Source organism: Pezoporus occidentalis, unplaced genomic scaffold, assembly GCF_034315485.1.
Source record: "Pezoporus occidentalis ecotype Australia unplaced genomic scaffold, CSIRO_AGI_Poc_V1 ctg15, whole genome shotgun sequence".
Lineage (NCBI taxonomy): Eukaryota > Metazoa > Chordata > Aves > Psittaciformes > Psittacidae > Pezoporus > Pezoporus occidentalis.
In genome coordinates, this window is record NW_026913316.1 from 219,165 (window position 1) to 237,883 (window position 18,719).

At 41.8% G+C, this 18,719-nt stretch overlaps 1 protein-coding gene and 1 long non-coding RNA gene across 5 annotated transcripts in view; one reads left to right on the top strand and one right to left on the bottom strand.

The window, feature by feature from the left end:
* Positions 1-18,719, top strand: part of ANKH (ANKH inorganic pyrophosphate transport regulator) — a 97,652-nt gene that overhangs the window by 60,810 nt on the left and 18,123 nt on the right. For all 3 annotated transcript variants that reach the window (XM_062610794.1, XM_062610795.1, XM_062610796.1), the window contains 6 exons: positions 3,872-3,990; positions 5,033-5,116; positions 7,479-7,649; positions 8,244-8,378; positions 10,017-10,109; positions 13,510-13,605. In XM_062610794.1, the coding sequence (XP_062466778.1) occupies positions 3,872-3,990; positions 5,033-5,116; positions 7,479-7,649; positions 8,244-8,378; positions 10,017-10,109; positions 13,510-13,605 (698 nt within the window). The remainder of the gene's footprint in view (positions 1-3,871; positions 3,991-5,032; positions 5,117-7,478; positions 7,650-8,243; positions 8,379-10,016; positions 10,110-13,509; positions 13,606-18,719) is intronic.
* LOC134159648 (uncharacterized) lies at positions 6,422-18,306 on the bottom strand. 2 transcript variants are annotated; one of them, XR_009963237.1, is made up of 3 exons: positions 17,914-18,306; positions 10,142-10,229; positions 6,422-6,782 (listed from the first exon to the last, which is right to left on the bottom strand). It is a non-coding gene; the product is annotated as an uncharacterized LOC134159648 (long non-coding RNA). The 2 variants fall into 2 exon arrangements; XR_009963238.1 differs by lacking the exon at positions 6,422-6,782 and adding an exon at positions 8,374-8,727.

An 18,719-nucleotide genomic window follows, 5' to 3' on the forward strand; every position in this document is an offset into this window, starting at 1 on the left:
CAGGCTAATTTTGAGACTTATGAGATGTTGGCCTTCCTAAAGCTATTTCAGAGACCAACACTTATAGATAGATTTGTGAAAATCAACAGTGCCATTTTGGAACTAGAGCTTAGCACAGGAAAAGATGATTGCAGTAATCAGACTGCCCTGAGATGCTCCTAATCTGGTTTGGTTTCTTGGGGTTTTTTTTTAGTTTATTTATTACTATAAGCAAAAAAAATCACAATGCTAATCAAAGACAAAGGAATCTTTTGTACCCTCTGCTATCTCCAAATGAAGATTTGCCATTCATTTTTTATATTTTTATAAATAGCATATATCTGTCTGCCCAAATCACTTAGCTGAACAAACACCCCTGACCAGCACCAGTTTTGGCCATGTGAACCGTCCTTCTTACCAACAGCAGAACAGATTTCACATATCAAGTCTCCCAGTTCATTTTTTAACTGGCAGTGCAATATGAAATGGAATGTATCTAAAGAGAACACACTTTAACCCCAAAACATTCTTGGATTTGTTTTTCCCTCTAGCAAAGCTAATATTGACATATGTAACTGTCTGGAAGTAAATGGTATCACTTCCTATGAGGGTTTCTTTTTGTTTTCTTTATGATGTAAGTGTAACATGCTGGGTAGTAGACAACTCCAAAATGACCATGGTACAGCTATTTGTTGAGACTGCTGGCATCATTAAGAGTATGTTCAGTTGTTTTGAGAATGTCTGACATTTATGGTAGTAATTGCCTTGTTAGAGGAATCAGTGTAGAGAAGAGGTGATCCAATTAGCTATGCAGTTTTCAGTGTAATTTCTTAAGCTTCTGTGTCTTAAAACTTAACTGTAAAAGTCAAAAACAGGAATTCCTGCTTAGATTCTGTAGCAAAACTACGCCATAGACATATCAAAATATATAAGGTGTTAGAGGAGTGCAAACAGACAGCTTGTCCTGGGGTTGGACTACTCTGTTTTGGTTGAAATTATGCAAGGAATGGGAAGAGCCATCTGCTTTAGATTCATGTAATACTCTTCAGCTCTGTTGTCTGTGTTATTAATTTTGTACTATGCTTCATAATAAGTTTGTGAGGTTGGCCAAGGTTAAATTCTAATTGCATCACAACAATTGCTTTATTCACAGCTCTGAGACACATGCCTGTATATTTGTCAGTAAATCTCATTCGCTGAGTCCTTTTTCTGAGGATAGAAATGTTTCTGGACATCAGCAAAAGTGATTGTGTGCTTTCACTGCCATGTGGAACAGCTGGCCATTTTAAAACTGGCTATTAAACTTTCCCATTACAATTTTAAAATCAAAATCACATTGAAAAGTACAGTTAGAGTTTTTGGGGGGTTGGTTTGTTTTTTTTTCTTCTCTGGATGGGAGAGAGAAAAAAGAATCTTAAAGCAGGTGAGGCACTGGAACAGGCTGTCCAAGGAAGTTGTGAATTCTCCATCCCTGGCAGTGTTCACGGCCAGGTTAGACGGGCCCTTGAGGAACCTGGTCTAGTGGAAGGTGTCCCTGCCTGTAGCAGGGGGTTGGAACTGGATGATCTTTAAGGTCCCTTCCAACCAAAACCATTTATGATTCTATGATTCTTACAGAGCACAGTGCTGATATCTCTGGAAATCTTAAAAATGTGGTGCTGTGGGCTGTGGTGGTACAAGTCCCTTGAGAGCGCTATGCCAACAATAAACTACAACCCTCTGGTGACCTGTCTGTTCCTAGAAGTGAGAGTAGTTCAGCCTCTGACCCTTCTGATTCTGTTTCCTGGTTTCCCACAGCAGTTTTAAAGCTTTTGTGAAGAAGTATAAAGCAGCTTCAGCAGAACCTGAGAGTCAGATGGATGAGTCTGACCCTCACAGCAGCCTTCCAAACTTCTTCATTCAAATAAGTCAATTCTTAAATGTCCATGTACTGCCATGCCAGACAAGCAGCTTTCCACAGGGTATTACCACACAAAATTCCATGGATAATGAGAATTTTCAAGATACTGAGCAAAAATCAGTGTATGGTTATTCGTGCAGAAAATAAAAAGGGGCTGTTCTTGATGTGTGGCTGGACTGCAACAAGCACATCAACACTTTGAGAACTAAACTGGCCTCCTTGAACTGAGGAAAGGTTGGAGTCCTGGTTTAAAGTTCTTCCCCAACCCCATTCAAAAGGAAACAAGGCTTGGAGTGCCTCAGGAGTACGGCTAAGCAACTTGGGGATTTCTGGGTGAACTGGGAGACTGCGAGTCTAACAGTCATAGTTCAGATAAAAGACATGTAGATAGGGACCAGCATAGGGAAAGGTAGAGTTTTTAACATTTTAGCATCTTTTGGGCATCCTGGATATCTGGAATGAGGCTCACACCTGTTCCAAATGCTGTCAAACCACCTCCTTCTATTTTATTACCTTGCTTACACTGTCTTGTTTGGACTGAAAAAGTCTTTTCAGTCCTGTTAAACATTTACCTGCTATATCGATTGCTAAGCCATCACAAAACAATGAGGATTTAAACTCCTCTTTAATTGCTTCCAAACACTTGTTTGTGAGTTACAAGAGAGAGTTTTAGGCTAAAAAGGTTGAATTGGGCAACTAATGTTAGTATTTGTCAATCTGATTATGTGACCTGCATGCATGAAAATAAGAACTTTCCTGAAATGCCATGTATGAAGGTCTGTACAATGATAATAGAATTGTTATATATGTAAAATCAGATGTCAATATTTGAAATAATTAGAAAAGACACTAGTGGAAGAGAATTGAGGTAAAGTTCCCTATTCACAAGTAATGCTGCCATTATTTGTGTTGGAATGTCGACTTTATGAACTAGTCACTCTTTCAATAGCTATTGCAAGTGTATAGAGGAAACTAAGTAACGATATGCAGATCTAGAACATAGTTTATAAAAGATTAAAAACTATTTGTATTATTTTTAACTGTGCATATAAGTTCCCATAGTTCAGAGACTGCAGTCATAGCTAGCTCTTCATTATTCCTGGTCACTGGGAGGACTCTGGGATCACTAAAACAGCTGGATAACATGGGTACCCGTAGAGGTATGAGGAGTTCTTCGGAGAGTTGTGTGGTGAATCCTTGCATCTGTGCTGTCTTTAACCCAACGCCTTGGGAAGAGAGACCTGGCAAGAGATGTGTTGCCCAACAGTAAAAATTCTTGTCTTGGGTTGAAACAGGACAGTGAAATAACATACTGGCAGTCGGAAGTGGCAAACCCCTGACATCCAGTGGTTCCCTCTTCTGACTGTGGCTTCTGAGATGTGGGCTGTAGATAAGGAAGGAAAATAAGGCTGGTCAGGGCTGCCCAGAGACTGTACAGGGTGCAGTGCCCTGACAGGTCCCAGTAGAGGTGATCATTAGGCAGAGTAAGGCAGAGGCTTAATGAGTGTGATTTTTGCATCCTTTCACAATTCAGAGTATTCTTTTACAGCTTTGGGCAGGTTTACAGATAATGTCATATGAATGCAGTGCCAATAGATAGTGTTGGTATTTATAAGTTACTACATCCCATGAAATACACAATGTCTAGTGAAAACAGCTTTTCTAACGAAGAGCCTTGAGTTAATGAAGGACCAGTAGATTTTCTGGAGTACCAGTGTGTTCATTTAGCAAACAGATGTGGCACTTAATATACCCATGTCCCAACACAGCCATTTGTTATCACTCTTCTGCCAAAGGTTACTTGAAAAAGAACCGTGAGAGTATTCCTTAGTCATAAACAGCAGCTGGTGAGACCTTAATACCCTGAAGCCCCTGCAGCTGTTTACCAAGATGCATGTCCTAGGCTTCACAGCCTTTCAGGTAATTGTGAGTAGCTCACCCAGAGCCCATATGTAACCTTTATTATTCATTTCTCTTATTGTGTCTCTACAGCATATAGTGATTTGGGGTATTACATTATTAATAAGCTGCACCATGTGGATGAATCAGTGGGAAGTAAAACTCGGAGGGCCTTCCTTTATCTTGCTGCCTTCCCTTTTATGGATGCCATGGTGAGTGCCTGATACAGAGCTGAATTTTAATATTCAGGTTATTTTTTCTTTGGTGACCTTGGTTCACGAAGTCTGTTACCTGGTGCGAGGCTGCAGGTGGGCAGAAGGGAGGTGTGTCCTTTGCAAGCAGTAGCTCTGGATATATCTGGACACATTGTCCCCTGCTGCCTGGAAGAATCATCTGGTTGGGCATACAGAGCTCATAACAAAAGTAAAAACCTCAGTTGTCCTGTTAGAGTTACTGTTATGTGCATGCTGGAAAGCACTTGCAGAGCTCAGGGAATAAGCTCAGTATTTTCTCAAAGCGCATTTGTTGAAAATATATTTTTTATGATCATATTTACAAGCACAGCTAAGTCCGATATATCTCAAAAGCGTGAGAAAGAGCACCCACACGTGGGGTGGGCTGCTGATTTCCAGATCACCAGGCTTACTGCTTGTGGCCTGCACATAGAAATACAGCAGCTGTCTTTAATGACTCTACTTCTGTGTAAAACTGGTAAAGAACAGCCTTCTCACAGCACACCTCCACCACGTTGTCTGCTTGAAACAGTCTCTGACCATAAGAAGTTGGATCATTAAGTTTTTTCTTCATATATATATATATATATATATGTATACACACACAGGACTCAGTATATCTCAGTGGGCCAATGAGGTTTACACTTCAGAGGTGCATCCAGCTGGTGAAGGATAATATTTTTTTCCCTTGAATTATTTATTATGATAAGCCATCCTGTGCAGCACCTGTTTCATGAATAAGGAGCAGTTTCTTATTAGATCTGCTCAGAAATCTCTGTGAAGTCTATAAAGTTACTCCCGTTCTCCCTGTCAGCCCTGGCTGTAAGGAAGTGAATGCAGCAGTGCTTTCTATGTATTATTAGCTTAACATTTGGCCAGGTTCACACCAAATGCTGCTGGTAGAAAATAGCTTTAAAAGTTCTTTGTGTACAATGTAACAACCAGTAAACAGTATTCTGGGACCTGAAATCATTCACAAATATCATAATCATTTCCCAAACTCTCCTCTGTGTATTTTTAGGCATGGACCCATGCTGGGATTCTGCTGAAACACAAGTACAGTTTCCTAGTGGGATGTGCCTCCATCTCAGATGTCATAGCTCAGGTAATGACTCCACTTAGCAGTCACTGTTTCTGTTGTGTTACAGACTACCGACTCCTTTGCACAGAGACTGCCTTCTTTCTCTATCCTGAACAACAAGCCAGAGGAAGTAATCTTGTGGTTTGTTCTCTGACTGCTTGCTCCATCATGTGGAGGCTGTTTACTGACAGCTGTGGTTTAGGCTGGTCTCACTTGGCTGGATCAGCTCAGTCCCAAACCAATGTCAGGAGATGGGAACCAGGATCCTTTGGGCTAGGGCTGTGTCTTACAGCGCCTCCACAACCATGCTTCAGAATGGCAGAAACATGTTGTGCATTCTCATGTGTGACATGCATCACACAGTTGCACTGAAATCCTGAGTGGGGCTTGTAGATAGGGAGGTGAATGAAGGCTTGATTCTCCAGTTCACTTGTCAGTTTTGCCCATGCTGTCTGATCCAGTGAAATACAGTAGTGTAAGCCATCTTCCAAGTGCCACTATGACACTGTCCTTGCTAATGGTCCAAAAAGTGAAGGCTCAGAACTGCAGCAGAAGAGATCTGTGCTGATAGATCCTGGGTGATGCAGAGAAGACCAAATGTTGCTTCAACTTTTATTTGTGGGGGAGGTATTAATTATCTTGTTGCTTTGTACTAGATACACTTAAAAGCAGCATTCATACACATTGCTGCTGGCCAGTGTTGCAGCAGTTGAGAACCAATACACCACCCTCTTTTTAAAGCATATATAAAAATACTGCTAAATGGAGAGTCCCAGCACTTGTAAAACAGTTTCTGTACTGTCCCATTACCAGCTTAATGGTGTAATGACTGGGTAAGAAAGAGGCTAATAACAGTACAGCATCAAAGGAAATATGAAGTCAACAGCATGTAGTTCCATTTTCCATAGCATTTTCCTCCCACTAAATATGAGCAAACCATAAACCAGGTTGAACCATTCAGTCAGCTGCTGTTTCGTGTTTTGCATGTCTGCCCCTCTACAATACTGGACTAAATCCCAGACGACAATCCTAATTACTGCACATGACCTTAGCCCTCAGGATATGCTCTTGTTCTGATGCAACCATGCAAAGTTTGCTGACCCTAGATGCATGTCAGGTCATATACAGCTAAAAACAGAAAACCAATTCTTACTTTGGCCATGGCACACATGCCCTTTCAACAGTGGTTGGTGAGTGGGGTGCCAGGACTGTGCAGAATAAGACACCTGTCATCTTCGCTTAACAAAATACTGCACAGAGCAAGAGCAAATCCAGAAGACAAGAAGCTGTGACTCTCCATACCCCAGAACTCCCTACACCTACATGCTCTCCCTACACAAGCAATAGATGCGCAGGCAGTAGCTGATTCTCTTTGGCTCGCTTTATATGCACACTTTTTGTGACTGCCTTTGCTCCTGTTTACTGAAAAAACAATTCCTTTGTAGGGTTCAGAACAGCAGTTTTGCAAACCCTCATGAGCAGCATGGCCTGCCTAATAAACATTTGCACAGTGTGATTTTTCTTAAGTATTTCTTGAGCTTTAGCAATGAAGGAGAGAGAACCTGCTTCTGAAGAATGTGTTTTGTACTTCTTGGCATGCCAGCATGTCACAGCAGGGTTGTCCTTGATTCTGCTGTTCACAGGACAAAACACAGTTGGCTTTCCAGTTGTGCCCCCAATCCAGAGACATCTGGAATTCAACAGGCACACCATCAGCTCCGTACTTAATGAAGAGAATAATGTCATATTAATTCCTTTGCATTTTTTGGACTGGGAATTTAATCTTAGGAGACTGAATTATGAGCTGTTCATTAGCTCAAAAGTTTCCATTTCATTTACATCAGTGTGCTCAGGTAGCTGAGAAGAGAATGATGAAATACTGAAATCTCACTCAAAAAAAGTAGAAAAGTAGGATGACGTAAGACGTCTTGCTTCTTAATGCTGGAATGGATACTTTAAAATAGCTGACTTTTTAATTGCCACTGCCCCACAACCTGTAAATAAAAAAAAAGTAGTGCTTACAAGCTGACACCAGAAGCATGTTTCCAGCCTCAGTGTATATCAGAATAGCACATTCTCCTGGGAAGTGTGACAGCCACATGGTTCCTGATGGACCTTGCCAGACTTTCATGCTAACCTATTTATGGCTCCTAGTCTGACACCTACCCATACCTTCAAGTACGGTTTAATAGAGCTTCTGTATGATGTTAACTATTGTTCTTTTCATTTGTATGACGGAATGCAGGGGTGTCCTGACTGAAGTTTCAAATGCCATAAGGTCAAAGCCAGATAGATACTGTAGTATCTGGGAGTCAGACAAGAGGTAATGCTGGCCCTAAAGAAACACACGGAGAGATTACTAATCATTTATTTGTTTGCCCTGCAGGTTGTTTTTGTAGCCATTTTGCTTCACAGTCACTTGGAGTGCAGGGAGCCTCTCTTGATCCCCATCTTGTCCTTATACATGGGAGCACTTGTCCGATGTACCACGTTATGCCTCGGATACTACAGGAACATACATAATGTCATTCCTGACAGAAGTGGGCCTGAAATGGGGGTATGTCTCAGTACTTTGCACTTTTTTGAATAATCTAAAACTTGCGCTTTGTGTTATAATACTGTATTAAAACCAGTGTGCCTTGAAGGGCCTCCTCTCTCCATCCTGCAGGAAAAAACGTTTTCACTTAAAGAGACATGGTGAAAACTATCCCTGACAGTGCACATGAGGCAATGCTTCCCATGGTATGGATGTGCTGCCTACTGAACATCTCTATACTGAGCTGTAAGCCAGTACAGCATGAACAGTACAGCATGAACTTCCCTTATATCAGAGGGAAGAAAGTCTCAAAATTACTCTTTTTCCTCAAATGTCATATTGGTTTTCACATCTTTGTCTGGTAGCCAGAACAAATTATGCAGATAGGGACCTTATGCATTATTTATTGAGATCCATGACACAGCTTCTTTTGAATCAGTATTACTAACATGAGTGAAAAATATTTTAGGCTCATCATGAAAACTGTTGAAATGAATGTACCAAACTGACAATGGGTGGTGAAAGCAAAAATCCTTTCTCTGTGCTTTTGTTTCAGTTCTGCATGAATTTTTTCAAACCCACTTCTGCTTATTTATTTCTTCATATGTGTTGCAGGGAGAGGCTACAATAAGGAAGATGCTGAGTTTCTGGTGGCCTTTGGCATTAATTTTGGCAACTCAGCGAATAAGTAGGCCCATTGTCAACCTTTTTGTTTCCCGGGACCTAGGCGGCAGTTCTGCAGCCACAGAGGTAAGAAAAGTGCTCTCCATTACTGCAAATGGTCACTCACATGGAGTTACCTTGGCATTTCTCTTCATAGCCATACTGACAAGCAAAAAGTTGTCTTAAATACATTTCTGTTTAGTGCTCTCTCTATCCTTGAAGCTTGAAACAGTCTTGAAGCACATTGAAAAAAATATCTCTCCTGGCTGGGATATGAAATGCACCCTGTTTCTCCTGAGGAATTTCAGATCACTCCCATAGTCTCCTGCAGCTGATGGGAGCCAGGCTTGTGATTGTGGTGCAGAGCCTTCACCAATGATCACCATGAACTGACCTGTTCTCTTAAGAGGTGGAAGGACCTTTGATGTCAGTTTTTCTGTAGGAAAGACAAAGCTGTAAGATACTAAATGGAAAGGAAAATTCAAACAGCTGATGCCTAACAAACATTCTGTCAGCACTGCTAACTTGTCATACCTGATACTGTGTGTTTCACTTGCTCGGAAGTTGCCAGTGGCTGCAGATAAACAGCTGTGGAGACAGAATTTAGGAAGCAGCCTTCCAGTATCTGAAGGGGGCCTACAAGGATACTGGAGAGGGACTCTTTACTAGGGACTGTAGTGATAGGAGAAGGGGTAATGGGTTAAAATTTAAACAGAGGAAGTTCAGATTGGATATAAGGAAGAAGTTCTTTACTGTGAGGGTGATGAAGCACCAGAATGGGTTGCCCAGGGAGGTTGTGAATGCTCCATCCCCGGCGGTGTTCAAGGCCAGGTTGGACAGAGCCTTGGGTGGCATGGTTTAGTGTGAGGTGTCCCTGCCCATGGCAGAGGGGTTGGAACCTGATGATCTTAAAGTCCTTTCCAGCCCTAACTGTTCTATGATTCTGTGATTCTATGAAGTGTAATGCTTTTTACATGTGTAAAAACATCTGCAGGAAGAGCTCCCTAAACACCTAATATGTGCATGTGGGGTTGTGTCTTTGACATACCTCTTGGGTCTGTAGGTGTGAAAGCAAAAAAGGGACTTGTTTGAAATTGCAGGCAGTGTGTTGTTTCTCATGGGAAAAATGGACATCTGGAGTGATTTTTGTTTTGGTTTGTTGATGAGCACCAAAATGAGGAGAGGGTAGTTTTTTTGTGTCTTGCCCCAGAGCAGTTTGATGTCCGAAGACAGTCAGTCACCGAGGCCTACTCTTCTGTAGTCTATCTGTCTTAAACCTGGTTTTACTTATTAATAGCCAAGTTAAATATATATAAATTAAAATTATGACGTTTCATCTGAAGCATCTGAAGCAATGTAAGGCATTCTGCTACTCTTGACATCTGTAGGTAAAATAACTCAGGTGCAGTGAGGGAGGTATTTAGCTGGCTGAGGGGCACATAGCAATTCAAGTTAACTATAATCCCAAAGTATCAGAGGGATGATGAAACGACAAAGCTGAGTACCATAGCTTCATGGCACAAAAGTGTTCATAAGCTTAAAATACCAGGCCAAATGTGGCCACTGGGACAGTCTTCCTGAAACAAAGAGCTTCCAGTCACCTGCATGGTTTCTCACTGTATCAAGGTCAATTTGGTGATGATCTTGGTAGGAAGTGGCAACCTGTGTTAGTTTAATTGTTCTGTCAAAGACTGGGTGTTCATGTTTCCCTGTCTCTTTTCATAGGCGGTGGCAATCCTAACAGCTACGTATCCTGTGGGACACATGCCTTATGGCTGGCTGACAGAGATCAGAGCAGTATACCCTGCTTTTGACAAGGTGAGTGCCTAGGTTAGGGGTGTAATAAATACCTCTTGTGTGGTTTTGCATGCGTGCTCCTCATCTTTCCATGTTACAACATTCTTATCTAAGGTGTCTTCAGTGATGTCAGAGGGATTTCTGCCAAACAAATATTAAGAAAGTTAGTTCATGGCTCCATAGCAAAGCGTAACAGATTCTTTAAAAAATAAACCAACCAAAGATTAACTAGGGCTGTGTTAATGGACATCTATTGTCTTCTCTGGTTTCTCTTTACTGTTGCTTTTGATACCTATTGTTCCTTGTCCCACTGATAAGGTTTAAAAAGCCTAGTTAAAATATTGGGTTAGGTGGCTTCAAGCTCTTGTCTTGAAAAAATTTATGATTTTAACCTTAGCTCTGTGTTAGAAGGTATTGAGCTATCTTCTGACTACATACGTGCTGTGTTTTTAAGGATTAAAAAAAGTCCTCACTTACTTACCATGATGTAGCTGCTTAGCTAATGAAGTGACTTCTCACAAAGTGTCCATTAGTAAGTAAGCAAGCTCTCATCTCTGCTCCTGATTCTGTGGTATCTCTCGCGGGTTTAGGTTCATTTGCTTATGTTAACATTTAGCAAAGGTTGTTTCATAGACTGACAGTAACACAGATAACATGCATTATTTTAATAGCACTGATCATGTAATTATGTGAGAACACAGGGCTTGCTCCTGGAACTGAGCACAGAGTAAATACATAATCAAAATGAATTTTGTTTAGGGTCTTTTTTTGCTCTGTTTTAGAACTGGTATTCACAAGCCCATATGTTGTGCAAAGAACAGTCATGTCCTGTGACACTTAATTCAACTACCAAATCCTCTCCTTCCCTTTATTTACCAATTAGTAACTGAACTTTCTAGCTCCAAATACTGATGACGAAAATGTTTGCTTGCTCCAGGATGTACTTAGCTGAAACAAGCCCTGTTTGAAATCATCCACCATATTTCCAAGAATTTAAAACTAAACCAAAGGAAAATCAAATCAGTCATTGCTTCTTAGTCTGCCTGTGTACAGCTAAATTGACCTATGAGATAAAATACAACATGCAGCCAGATCATGTTGCTGAAAAGGAACTGCAGATGCAAAACCAATGAATTGAAAGATAAAAGTGGTTTTTGACAGGAAACACAGGGGCTGCTAACCTCATCCGTTATGAGCCACAATCAAATGCACTATTGCCAAGTAAAATTAACAGCAATTAAGACTCCTAAATTCAGGTCTTGTTTAGCTGGTGGAAGATGTGCTGACAGCTTTAGTGGTGTCAGGATTAGACCATGATTTGTCTGTCTATTTCAGTTAAAAGGCTTCTCATCGTGCTCTTGTGGAACAAATGTGAGGAAGAAAAAGGTGGAGTAAGGCACAAGTAGATACCATTTATCTAACTGCCGAAAAAATACACAGTGGGGATTATATGTTTTAAGAGCAAATTGGCATAAAAATGTGCCAAGTGAGGTAGCAGCAGTATAAAGGGTATCTCATTCTGGCAACCATGTGTGCAAATGCCTCCACCGTACCTTTCAGACAATAAATACCAAACCAGAAACCACAGTGGGTTTTTTAGATAGCTGTGAGAATTGCTTTACCCTCGGTCACACGCCATTCTCATGTCACCATGCCTTTCAAAACCTTTATTTCCTTAAGCTGAGGCTTTCTCAGAAGAGTCCAGGTAGAAACACTCTTAATTTCCAGGCTCTGTAAAGCCTTCTTTACTGTGATTTTCAGATGTTGAAACAGTTTGCATGCATGCAAACTCTCATTTTCTTTTGTCAGTTACTCAGAAAGCTGGCAAGGCTGATGGCCATTGGTAGCACACTGCATTGCCTCAACAGACTGATAGCATGCCCCTCTTCAGTGGCTCTGCTGGAGAAGTCAGATTCTTATCTTCACAGGGAAATCATTACCGTCTGTTCACATTCATAACAGAGATGCATGGTCCTGTTTCAGTCTTTTATGAGACTCTGTATCCAGAGCAACCTCATGGTTTAGCAGGTACACTCACGTAAAGGCTTACTATTGATTTTCTGAAAGAAAACAGGAATATCCTAGTTCTGTGCTCTGACTGCTGTTTTACATGGTGATAAAGTCATTACTCAGACTGTGCTGTCTGATTCAGAGCAACACCACTGGCTGAGAGAGGACTTATAAACACTTAATAGACGGGAATGGATACTCTTTTTGCTACATAATCTGCATAGTGTTTTGATCCAAGTGTTAAACAGTGTGCAAGAGAGAGGAACAAAGAGTATGTGGTCAAGAGTTGGAGCAACGGGTGGAGTAGAGCAAGAGCACAGTTAGCAGCAGCAGGGTGGGAATGAACAAGACGCCCTTTTCTTCACAACCCCTTTGGATGGCGGGATTGTGGTCAGCACAAAAGCTTTAAATTGCACAATTCCATCAGCTTCTTGAATGTGTGTGAAATGGCATACCCTTCACAGAGCTCACGTTTGGTTTGTCCACTCCCAAGATGTGTTGGCATGAGCTCCTCTTTCTCTTAAAAGTAATTTCAGTAAAGGAGGCTGATCGTGTGACAAGATACTGTTGTTCTACCTGAGTTGCATCAAGGATGAATAAATGTTGTACTGCATCTCATGGTACAGGTTTTATCAGCGTGGGCGCATACTTGTGTATCTCAAACAGCTCCAGGGTGAGTGCAGATTATTACTACAGGGATCCTAATGGTGCCCTGCTTTTGATACCCATCCTCTCCTTTCACAGACCATTTAGTTTGTTTTTATGTGTGTTCCCTGAGGGCAATTTTAAATCTTCAGCTTCATTTGCAATATTAGACATTTGGAAGAGGGCTTTTGTTGTTTTAAATAAAACTTCACTGCCATGTGAGTACAGAGCCCATGTTCAAGGTGGAACACCTAATAGTCCTAACTATGTTCTGTTCATTAAATGGCATTAATGGAGCCAGCTGTTCCAGGAGCTTTGTTTGTATTACCTACTTGTCTAATTGAATCAGTAAGGGTGCTTTCATTGGTGTATGGGTTTGATACCACTCTGTGGTAAAAGGGAATGAAGTCCTATTTTTCCTGTGAAAACATGCTACAAACTTTAAGGTAAAAAAGAAAATCATGTGGAGTTTCCTCAGAAAGAGCTACTACCCTTTTTCAAAGCTGAATTTGTTAAATAGGACTTATTTCTTAGAAAAGTAGGGACATTACTCAGCCCTCTCTGACTATAGGAGCAGTTGCTGTCAGCTTAAGCAGAAAATATGCCTTAGCGGTGCAAAGTACTCAGAAAGCTCTAGGTTAAAAAGCAAACAAAGGCAGGCATGCACAGGCACAGACAGTCAGGTCCAGCACATGACCCTGGTGCCATCAGCCTCACAGCAGTCTGGAGCCAAACTAATGCTCATTATCTCTTTCTCTTAACCTAGAATAACCCCAGCAATAAATTGGTGAACACCAACAGTACTGTCACAGCAACACATATCAAGAAGTTCACTTTTGTTTGCATGGCATTGTCCTTAACGGTAAGAAACCTTTGTTCAACTCTCTGCCTTTCATCTCAAACAGAAAATTATCTCCTCTCCCTAATGCTAACAGCAATAGCAGTTCAAGAAAGGTGAGTTGTCATTTCTTATGAAACTCTGTTGATCTTATCTGGAAGAGGGAGTGTGGTCACAGTACTGGAGTATCAAGAAAATAGGCTGTCATTAGCTCAGGCTGGATATCGTAAGGGCTAGAGTTACTTTATTTGATTCTCACTACTTTTCATTTCAAGTCAGCTTCCACACAAGGGGATATTGGAGACCTGCTTTTCTTCTCTTTTTTCAAAATGATAAAAATATCTGGTAACCAGTGCATCAGGAAAATGAAAAACTGCATTTGTCACATGTGCGGTGGGATGGCAGCCTGTCCCTGGGCATCCTTCATCCACTGAGAATAGTGGTTCCCTGCTGCCTCGCTTGGCATGCTTTGATACCACTGCTGGGCAGGACTTACGGCCCCAGAGGGCTGACTTGGGGTCTGGGACCATGGGCAAGGTGGGTGGAGCTCCAGAGGGTGGGCAGGATGGTCAGGGCTGGCAGTGCCCTCAGGGCTATCACAGCTTATCCCCTCAGTACCTGCATGAGCAGGACAAAAGCCAAGGAGAACCTAGAAAATAAGTTTCTTGGAGAAAAAGTCCTTCCTCACAGTAGAAAAGTAAATGGGAAATGCTGCAATTGCTTTAGGATACAACTGCTGAGAGTCCTAAAATTGAACCTAATATAAATAAAAATAATAAATCTATAATAAAAATGAAAAAATTCGTTCCCCACACAGGTTTTCTCTTTATCCCCAGTGCTGTGTACATCCACAGAGTATATGGATGCTTGATGCTTTGTAACTCTCTTCTCCCCACATTCACAAATTTACAGTGGAGTAATGAAGGGCTGACAGAATTTCTCTCTACCCTCCATTTTTGCATAGAGTCTTTTGGACTGAGTTGCACATGGCCTGTGCGTAAAGGGTAACTAATTTACATCAAAGGAAACCTTACAGTTCACCAGCCTGAAGTATTTTTAACCATCCCCACCCCCTTGTCACAACCTGGGAAAGTGAGATAATGTACTCTGTCTTATTTCACAGTGAAAATGAAGCAACTCAATCCATTCATAGCTGAATTAGGAGATTTCTTCCGGTCTTTATTTCCTATTCTTTTTCCTTAAACAGCTACAACTGGCCAGCATCAAAGGCAGAACTGAATGAGCTTGTGTGGCATCTCTTCTGTCTATTAATTTCCTAGACTTAAGCTTGAGCTCCTTTCATGTGGCTTAGAGGCCAGCAGCTCTGGCGCTAATTTGTGTTTCCTACAGCATGTAATGGAGGGAGACATATTTCTCCACTGGATTGGCCATTGTCTGGGGAGACCCAGCTCTCATGTAATCTACCAACACACACCCTGAGGTTTTCTCTTGTGTGCTGTGCCAGGCCAAGGTTATGTTCTCTACAGCTGCAGACTCTCTTGAAATCTGTCAGTGTTGTTAGAGACCCATGAAGGGGAAAGCTTTCTGCTTTATAAATTGTGCTGAGAATAGTACTTCAATCTCAAAGCCTTTTCTGAACTATTTTCTTCAGTGTTTTGGGCATTTACCAGCTTACTCCAGTTCTGATAGATCGTGAACTTCTCACATTACCGTCACTGTGCTCTGCAGAGTAATTTTTAATTACTGCAGTAGGCTTTGTGAATGCAGGATTTTTTTTCCCAGAAGCTCTCCATAGTACTTGCAAGGGCAGCTCTTTCATAAGCTCATCATGAGAGATTTGTCCGCACTGAAATTCCAGAAACACTTTTGAGGTCCATAGCTTTTCCTGTCCTGTTTCTATTTTTGCCTACTAGTGACAGATTCTTAGGATTGCTTGTCAACAGACAGAGCAGAAAAATACACGAGCTCTAAAGATTCAGGTTGGTTCAAGGGCCTGAGCCTGGAACTGCTTCAGTGCACAAGCTCAGTAGACATCGGTATGACTGAAATTACCATGTGCCACCAGCTCTAAGGAACTGGACTTCCAATTTGTGTGTCACAGCCAGGTCAGATAGCTACTGTAGCTGAGCTCCCATGGCCATTGGTGATGGCTGAGGTTTTCTGGAGGAGCTCTACTGCAGTGAATGGCAGTTGGACTAGTGGCGTCACACGTAGAAACATCTTGCTCTTTGGGATCAGTGGGAAAGTGGGAAACAGGTTCCCAGGCTGACCAAGAGATCAAAACATGTCAAATACTTAGTCATGTGAATCCATCCTCCAGTAGATGATCTATAGAAGGATTCCAGAAGATGGAAAGATAAAGAAAGTCCATTAACAACTGGAATAAGAGTGGAACATGTAGTATGAGCAGCAGCCATGCACGAAAGTACCCTCACAGTGTAAACCCCTGGGAAAAACCTCCCAGTCATTGAAGACATGCTGTTTCATAGAGTTGGAAGAAAAATGTCCTACCTCCTTCCACAGACCAGTCATGCCTGTACAAGTATGATGAACCTACTATTACAGCAGAAGCACTTTTTCACCCTTGTTGATAGTGGGTCAGAGCACAAAAAAAGGCATAGTTCTATTAAGAAATATAACTTTGGAGGTTTTTTTTTAGTCTTTATGGGATCTGAAAGACTGCACTTGAGCTTTCCCAGACTAACTGGGCAGCATGCAAATGTGTTCTGCTAAGTGTGATCGTAAGTTCTGCCTCATGGCTTTGAAGCATCAGGTGGGTATTAAAGCTTCTTCTTCAAAAAATGGAAATAAGTTATATTGCTTAGTGAAAGATGTGTAGAGAAGCCGTTTTATTTAAAGGCTGTAAATAGAAGCTATTAGACTCCCAATATGTAAGAGAGCTGATGTGATTAGTCATATTGATGTGTTTTTGATTATAAGTGGTAACTCCTTCCAACAGTCCTGTTTTGTGGCTATGTAACTGAATGTAAAATTTGTATAGCAGAGAGGAGAGACTCAGCTGAAGAATTTTGCCCAAGCAATTAAGGAACTGGTTCTGAGTTTAGAAAATTGGGCATGCTTGGTTAATTACTGTCAGCTGAAGAAGTGTGCCTAATGCTGCTTGCCATTGTTATTTCATTGCTATTAGGCACTTGAGGAAAAAATGCTCCTTCCTATATATAAGTAGAGATACTGCTCCAAATGCCAGTCTTGCTGCCATTGCCAGCTAAGGCTGTCAAGAGCTAAACATTTTGGTTCAATGGTAGATCTGTTTAGATGACCCTACAGTTCAACCCTGAGATCACTGCACTAAGTGAAGACACAGACTCCTGACACAGAAAACTGGTGCATTTATAGCACACATCCCTTTGTCTGTGGGATGTGTCAGCCTCCATACAGTGCAGAATTCCCAACATAATTTATCTGGGTGCTAAATTACTGCATTTATCCATTGCAGCAAAAGTTTGCTCTGTCAGGGGCGAGCATTCTCTCATTTGTGAGCAGTGTGTAGAGGGGCAGGTTGTGTGAGGAGTGAGCTGCTCAAGGGAACCTTGCCTTGCTTAGCAGGAGTAACAGCAAATAGGCTGTGCTTCAGTGAGGGTTTTTCTTAGAATAGTGGGTAGTGTCTCTGAGCTCAGACACACCACAGTGCAGACTTCTGGGGTTTTCCAAGGCAGCGTGTAGAGCACAGCAGTTGCCAAATTACCTTTCTCTTGCTTTCTTTTTTTTTTTTCTAATTGTCTCCACTTCCCAGTTGAGCTCTTCCTTAGGTCTTCTGTGATGACACAGAAGTTGCAGTCAGTTAAAATGCTTTTCTCTGGCTAATGCCAGCTGCTGGTAGACACGTGATTTGTGTTTGGTCATCTGCCTCTTAGCTGCAAGGTTTTCCAGACTGATTTCATCCTGATGCCTGCTCTATGAGAGTGCTGGACAGAGGGGGCTCCCTTGGGAGGGCACAAGCTCCTTCACTTACAGCAGCTGCTGCCCACTCCATGTGCGGGTCACAGCACTGCCCTCGTGAACACGTCTGTGTGCAAACCCTGCACAAGTTGGTGAGGTTGTGTGCCCTGAGTTGAAAGCAGCATTAGGGGATGTGGGACATTCTCTGAGGAGACTGGCAGTGGCGGCATCTGTTCATGTCTTGGAGTGAGCTTGGAAGTCAAGTGATGTCTTACTTAACAAGAGTTGCAAGCACCCTCATTTAAGTTGCTGTTATTCGGGGTAAAATCATGCCCAGCGCTGCGTGGCTGAAGCAGGGTTGTTGCATGAGTGTACAAGGTACTGATGAGACAAAGCAATTTCTCAGACAGCACTGTGGAAGCTCCCTAGCTCACCGTCATGAAAAATTACCCTGAATAGTCTTGTACTTACTTGTTGGTTTGTATCAGGAAAGGAGCAGTCAGTGCTTGCAGCAGTAGTTACACTATTTGGTTCAGCTTCCTCTTCAAGCTGCCTCAGCTGGGACAGACCAAGGTGCCTTTAGCAATACATTTCCAAACACCAGCTCTCATTAGCTGCATCATTCCTGTTAACTAATGTTAACAGGTCACACGTCAAGACACATGGTCTTTTATATCTTCATATTCTTGAGTGCTCATGCATCGCAACAGGCTTTCCCTTACCAATTATACAGGCTCAAGGTGCCAAGGGTGACACGCTGTGCACCCCACGCCATGTTCACGCGTCTGTCACCAAGTTAATGTGCAGCAGGAGAGCTGCACAGTACTCCTCCATTTTAACATCTGTTTATTAGAAATACATCAAAGCTCTTCCCAGCATTAAGTATTGTAGCACCAGTGCTATCATAAAAGGAATTTCAGTGCTGCTTTTCGGTTTTTTTTTAAACAGACAGGTAGTTACAGACAAACAGGGAAAGTAGCAGCTTTCATGAATAAGCAAACTGATTAAGGGGAGAAGCTAATTGTGTAGAATACTATCTTACATATAATTAGCGGACTCCTCTTGAGAAACTAAATCCAGATGTTTGAGTTTGCCCTGTAATTTTTCATTCCATTATATTCCAAAAGGAGACTGAAAGAGTGGAGAGAAAGCTTTTCACGTTTACACCACTGTGTGTGTGTGGTTTATGCAAAGCTTACAGGTTTCAGAGTTACGTGTTACAAACCACAGACAAACCAGTATATTCATTGTTTTGGGGTTTTTTAAGAAAAAAAATT